At 45.5% G+C, this 7,087-nt stretch overlaps 1 protein-coding gene across 2 annotated transcripts in view; it reads right to left on the bottom strand.

The window, feature by feature from the left end:
* Window positions 1–6,135, bottom strand: part of ABCG1 (ATP binding cassette subfamily G member 1) — a 48,857-nt gene extending 42,722 nt beyond the window's left edge. The window contains exons 1-2 of one of the 2 annotated variants that reach the window (XM_035115537.2): window positions 5,920–6,135; window positions 3,079–3,322 (exon numbers count right to left, since the gene is read on the bottom strand). In XM_035115537.2, the coding sequence (XP_034971428.2) occupies window positions 3,079–3,322; window positions 5,920–5,961 (286 nt within the window). In that variant the 5' untranslated portion in view covers window positions 5,962–6,135. Of the gene's footprint in view, window positions 1–3,078; window positions 3,323–5,153; window positions 5,846–5,919 lie in introns of those variants that run through there. The other variant, XM_035115538.2, reaches the window with a different exon arrangement.
* Between the last annotated feature and the right edge of the window lie 952 nt (window positions 6,136–7,087).

The raw sequence follows: 7,087 nt of genomic DNA on the forward strand, positions 1-7,087 counted from the left end.
GAATCAAGGGCAGAGTTTTCTGTGCACATTCAAAGCAAACATTGGTAATTACACATCTAAAATAGTTCAAGTCAAAGGTAACACAATTGGCAACATGCAGTCATGCCAGTTTAGACAACAGAAGACAATCCCATGTGGAACTGTAATTACTTCATTAAAACATGTGACAACCAGCCTCAAGAGCTGCATTTCTCTCTTGGGTAATTTTCTCTTCGGAAGTATTTGCTGCTGGGAATCCCACATACATCCTCTGTTCCTTTCATGGAGGACACACGTCACTTGAAGAAAACAAGACTTCAAACTAAGTGTATACTTGATTTATTCTGCTGTTTGGTGCTTGCAGAAAACCATAATGGTATCTGCCAAATGTTATCATTCCGACTGACAGTATTTTGATTCTGTGTTGACAAAATACTAGCACACAAGTCAGTATTTTTAGAAGCCATGAAACTTACTACAGCTCTTGAATTATGGACAGTGCTCCTCCTTGTTGTATGCAGTGGGAGCATCCTGAATCTGGGCCCCAAACTATTATCTCCATTGTTACAGGTTCTAGGTTATGGATCAAACAGAAAATGCTCCCTCTGTCCATGCTCTAATTAAGGGAGTGTTTTGAATCAGTATTACCCCCAAGCCAGAACTGATCTTCTGATGGGATTTTACTTTTGCATAGACTGAAGAAAGGGAAAGTCACGGTCAACACAAAAAGACTTTTTAACAGTCAACACTTTTTTCCAATAGTCTGAAAAAGTTTTCTTCATAACCTTGGTCATAGTAAGAAAAGAAATATGTGCTCTGGGCAACTTTGATAAGAACTCCCTGTCCCTGAGTGCCTTCCGGGTGTTAAAGCCTGATTACAAGTCATGGTGATCTTTTGCTAGAAGCTTGTCAGACAGGCAGGGTTCTCTCCCAGGCCTGCACTGTCCTATGACCAAAGAACTATACCAGAGCACAATTGAGGTTCATTTTGCACTGCATCCTGCCACCAATAAGAGACTGCTATAGAGCAAAAAACACACAGAGCAAGAACTATGTAAACCCTGTGATGTTCAGGTTTTCTTGATTCCTTTATTGAGAAAGGAACTTGAAACAAACACAGGAGTCTCATTTGATCCAAGAAAAGTCTCATGTTTGACATGTTTGGCTTGAATTTGGAGGCATGAGCGCCTATCACATGCTGACCCTATAGGCTTTGCAGGGAATCAGCACACTGAAGACAACAAAAATAAACAATATATGTTTGCCCTTGACTTCAGTAGATTTATTCAGGAATAAGCAGTTTGGGCATAGAAACACACAGTACAGTCTCTCTGAAGGCCAAATAGTGTTATGCTCTCTAAGATGCATATTAATTCCTTTAAAACAACATCCCACATTTCACATTATTGGAACTACAGTTCAAAACAAGCAATATGGCACCCCCCCTTCCCCTGCCAACTGGACTGACAGATGAATCCCTCACGAAGAGATAGCATCCTCCAACACACATGAAGGCAAACAGTTGGCTTAGCCAGCGTCAATACCTCCAACATCTCACCATCACTTGCTGCCCTGAGCTTCTGGTGCCTAAGACAGTTGTCTCTGCCTAATGTGAACTAATGTGCCATGGTACCTTCATGCTCTGTCAACTTCCAGTTTAGATCACTGCAATGTGCTCAACACATAGGATTGCCCTTGTTGACTCAGAAACTTCAACTGGTCGAAAATGCAGTGGCCAGATTATTGGCTGGGGTTGCCTTTAACACTCATATAACCCCTCATATAGCACTCATATAAACTAGCTACAGTGGCTGCCGGTTTGTTTCTGGGTCCGATTAAAAGATGCTCACACTAGTGTTTAAAGCCCTAAAGTGACTTGGGCCCCAAATTTCCGAGAGGCTGCCTCCTTTCCTACAGAACCTATTGGGTGTTAAGAGCAGAGCGGGGAATCTCAGAGTAGTTCTGTCGTCCTCAGAAGTTCATGGAAGTGGCCAGGGAGGGGGCATTCTCCAAGGCAGCCCCTAAATTGCCCATCTGGCTCTGGCCACCTACTCAATACAACTTTTGGTGACTGCTGAAGACGCACCTTTTTACCCCGACCTTTGCCACTTGAGATGTTTCTTTTCAGTAGCCACCCTGTCCCTAAAATTGTAATTTAGTTTTAACTGTTTTTAATACTGAACTGTAAATTGTTGTAACCCACCAATGTACTTGCTAGTGAAGTATAAATAAATGTGGTGGTGGTGGTGGTGGTGGTGATAGGGCAGGCTCTGCTAAGATGTGGTCAAAGGAAACATGTAGTCTCCTAGCTGCAGACTTAGAAAAAAAGCACCATTTTTCCCACAACAAGGACTGGCAGTAAAAGCTGTTTGGCAGTGGAACAGATTCCCACGAGAGGTGGTGGACTCTCCTTCCTTGGAGGTTTTTAAGCAGAGGTTAGATGGCCATCTGTCATGGATGCTTTAGCTGAAATTCCTGCATTGCGGGGGGTTGGACTACTAGATGGCCCTTCCAACTCTACAATTCTATGAACAATGACTTATTTGGAAGCGGTGACCATCTAAATTCAATCCATCCTTTATCAAAGGATCCATCCCAAATTATTGAGCCATCTGATTGAGCAATTTCCTTTGTCTTCTTGTTTCTCCTTCTTCAAGCACACTTTCAGAACTAACCAAAGGAGTCTGATGCATAATGACTTCTCTCCTGGCAAGATTCACCACCAAAGGTGGACAATGAGCTAAGCTCCTCTAGAAACTGAACCCAATATTCAGCGAGACGCTGGGGGCAGTGATGAAGGAAGGGTCATACTGACAACCAAGAAGAGGGGCACAACTTGCCCATTAGTCCTTTTTAAAAAATCATTTATATTTAGTATACATTGTCCATGTAGACAAACAGAAAGCAAGCATGACTACAGCAGAAGATTATCACAATGCCTCAGCAAGACAAAAATAGAAATCTTTAACTTCAGGACATATCACTGGCTGCCTTTGCTACCATCTAAATTCCATTGTTCCCCTTCAGAGCCGTGTCAGGATGAGAACACTTGCTTCCCTTCCAACAAGAACAGAACAGGAAATTTTCTCACAGACTTACCCTTCTTCCTCCACCATGGTCCTTCTTGGATGGAGTAAGAGACTTCTTTAAACTCAATGTTCACAGCCGGTCTCCGCGGAAGGTAGGAGAAGCGATGGGCTTCTGTCAATGCATTGTCCACCTTTTTTAAATGGCCATTGAGTAGGTGAACTTCTTGGGTGTCGGTTCCATTGGAGACCACTTCATCTACTGAAACGCATACAGACTTTGGTTCAGGCATAGCAGATGCAGAATTGCTGGCATTCTGGAATACAAGAAGGGAGAAAATAGTTTCCACACAGGAAAATGCATCTGCTACTCATTTGTTCCCACTGTAATGTCAAAGAAGAAGAAACAAGCCTAGGTTCAGCTCTGTTCATGTTACCTCTTCACCAGCCTTGTGCCCTCCAGATGTTTTGAACTACAACTCCCATCAGCACATGCTGGCTGGGGCTGATGTGAGTTGTAGTCCAAAACAACTAGAAGGCGCCAGGCTAGAAAAGGCTGGTCTACACAATTGTGTGATGAAACAGCATATAGGGAGAAATGTTCACACTCCAATATTTGACTAGGGCAACCCAACGGTGACTACATTAACCATTCCCCTACCCCCGAGAAGCCATGCTCTAAGAAGTGGCTCACACAACATGTTCTTCCTCTTCCCAAGCAGCCCAGGGGATTCCTGTGCTACATTTGTGTGGACAAACAATAACAATAACAAGTATACTATGCCAGCTGGTGGGGCAAATGTAGTAGATCTGGTAAGGAAATCTGCATAGAGCTACTCCTGCAATTGGTTTTAAAAGGCATGGACTTTGCAGAACGATGCAAAAAAAATTGGGTTCAAATAGTGTTTGAATACTCTGCATGGTGTAGCTTCAAGAGGTAGTGAGTGATGACCACTGGAACTGGTAGCACAGAAGACAAGGAGCACAGGGCACCACCGAAATTTGAGATCCCGAGGTCTCCCAATGGGCAAGAGAAACATCAGACCTGAGATTTAAGAATGTCAGATGATGACGTTGACTCAGGGATTCTTCCTGTGTGGGGATTATTTCCCGTGAGCAAACATCTTCCCACCACTGCCAACTTTTTTGGAATTCTGTTCAGTGGTAAGATGAGAAATGGCATCACATGATTTTAAATAATAGTTGATCTTATCCCAGTACGATTCAAGACTGTCCTAGTTAAGTCAAGGGGTTTATAAGTTGGTGGAGAGTAGAAAAGCATAGAGGAAAACAAATACCTCAATCTCAGATATGCTTCTCTTTCTGAATGAGCCAAGTCACTTAATATTTTATAACAATTAATATTTACAACAAACTGCAAAGTAATGTATGTCTAGTACTGTTGCCTTGCAGCAGACTTAGGTTCTGAAATCCAGTTTATGTAACCTATCTCCTCTGCTGTAAAGCTGCATCATTTTCCTGCGGGGTTCTACATTCCCATTTCACTTTTGAAGATTTTTAATTACATCACATTACACAACCAGAAGCTGAGAAATAAATTTGTTGCGTTCCCTTGCAAAACAGGACACTGACAGTGGAAAAAACCCAACTTGCATCCTTCACCTATGAAACTTACTTTTGAGAAAACCCACTGTTTGGCTCCAAGTTTACACAAAATCCATTATATAATGAGCTGGGAAGGTTATCTGTGCCTCAGTAAATCTGTTTCCAAATCATAGGATGCAGTCGTGAAAAGTCTGAGCATGCTCAGAAAAGCCATCTCATTCCCCCCCCCTCCTCCTCCAGCTCCATCTTTTTTTATAAGCTCGAGGCAGAGAGAGGTAACTTTCGGTCAAACCCAGATGACTACAAATCCAGAATGATGTACATGACAAAAACAAAATAAACCCCGCAGTTCTAACCAGCCTGTACCTGCAAGATGACAACATTGAAGCCACAGCAACTAACAGCCCCCAAAGGGGAGAGAAATTGTCACTGAAGCTTGCGGGGAAAGATGCATACAAGTAAGTTGCCACGCTATACGAAAAACAACCTCTGCAGGTCAACTGTCTATAAATATAGAAATAAGCCCCACCAGAGGCATCCACTCGAAAAGGAAAGCAATAAAGCAACAGAGAGATTTCTTACCAAAGCAATGGAAACGCTGAGGCTGCAAATCAAGATTGGTTAATTCCTGAGAAACCAAACTCCAGGTCCCCTTTTCCTTCCCATTCGGTGGATCAACACGCAACTAATTAAAGCGAGGGTTGATCCACCCCAGCAAAGCTCCGATTAAAAGAGGCAACCACTGACCCAGCTTTAGCACCGGCTCTGGGTCACTTTTGGAGAAGTGTTCCTCCTTCTCCCCCCGCCCCCTATGATGAATTAACTCGTCGCTTTTGACCCGCTTGGTATTATCTCCTTCGCTCTTTAAGCGTTTCTGCTTAGAGGGAGCCGGCCAACAGCTGGGCTACGTTTGATCTAGATAATGGGTTGCTCTTGGCCCCCGCTTCGTTTGTTTTCAACACAACACACAACAAGGCACAGAGAAAGCCCCCAGCCCCCAAAGAGGACAAGGCGAGAGCGACGTCAAAGACAGACATACTGTAACTGTTCAAGTATGGGGGTTGGGGGGGGAGGTGAGGTGCTGTCCCTTCTAACTCACATACTAAGCTCAGGTTCTCCGATTCCACCTGCTTGCTTTAAAACACACACACCCCAAAAAAACAAAAACACCACCAGCCGACCCAGGACTCTCCCTCTCCCTGTCTTCTCCGTGGGTCATTCAGAGCAGATGGTATATGCAAGCAAGTCAAGGGTCCTGTCATGGCCAGGGAAGGGGCGCAGGGTCAAGATCGCTCTGCGCAGCTGTGCTTGTCACACTCCTACGGAAGCAAAGGGGTCCCCAACTTACCAAAGCGGTGCCCACTGAGAAAGCGGCCATCAGGCATGCCATGTGCCCCCGGAGGCTGCAACCAGCGCAGGAGAAAAGACCAGCAGGAGGAGGAGAAGCACACACAAAACAAACCGCAAAAAAAGGAGAGAGGAGAAGATGCCGAGCAGCTGCAGCAGCCCGAGAGCGAGGCGTCGCGGCTGGGGCAAGATCGACTGGAAGCAGCACCTAAAAGAAAGGGGGGGAAGCAGGAGAGAGAGATAGAGAGGAGGCGGGGCCTCTCTGGGTACCGGCTGCTTGTTTACTTAGCCTGCCCTCTCTCGGCGTCCCACTGGCTCTCCCTCGGCTCTCTCTCGTTCCCGATTGGCTGAGGGGCAGTCGGGGGCGTGGCTTGCCTCTTGCCCGTAAACGTGCTCTTGTTTTCCTCCTGCCCTGAGCGGCGTTGCGTGGCGTTGGCGGGGCTCTGAAGCTCTTCTGGTGCCCCACTACTTTCTTGACTGCCGTTTCCTCCCGACCCGAGAGACACGGGCACCTGGGGTGAAGAGGAGGACAATAGAATTAGAGAGTGGCAAAGGGCCCTCAAGGGCCATCTAGTCCAACCCCCTGCAATGCAGGATTCTCAGCGAAAGCATCCAAAACTATGCAACCTCTGCTTAAAAACCTCCACGGAGGAGAGTCCAGAACCTCCCAAGGGAGTCCACTCACTGTTGGACAGCTCCTAGTGTCAAAACGTTATTCCTGATGTCAAGTCTAATGGAGCAAAGAAGCTCTCTCTGCTGCTGGGGCTTAGATTCCAGAAGAAAATGTGCTGGGGCTCAAAGAGATTTCTGCTCTCTATCCCCTCAGTGTTACTGACTCCAGTCCCAGAGGTTGTGCTGCGTTATCCAGTACTAAAGGGCACTTTGCAGATGCTCAGAAGCACACTTTCCTATCCTGCCAAGCTTCTTTAAAGATAAAGAATAATAGAATAATAGAGTTGGAAGCGACCACAAGGGCCATCCAGTCCAACCCCCTGCCGAGCAGGAAACACCATCAAAGCATTCTTGACATATGCCTGTCAAGCCTCTGCTTAAAGACCTCCAAAGAAGGAGACTCCACCACACTCCTTGGTAGCAAATTTCACTGCCGAACAGCTCTTACTGTCAGGAAGTTCTTCCTAATGTTTAGGTGGAATCTTCTTTCTTGTAGT

This window comes from Zootoca vivipara, chromosome 4 (genome assembly GCF_963506605.1).
Source record: "Zootoca vivipara chromosome 4, rZooViv1.1, whole genome shotgun sequence".
Taxonomy (NCBI): domain Eukaryota; kingdom Metazoa; phylum Chordata; class Lepidosauria; order Squamata; family Lacertidae; genus Zootoca; species Zootoca vivipara.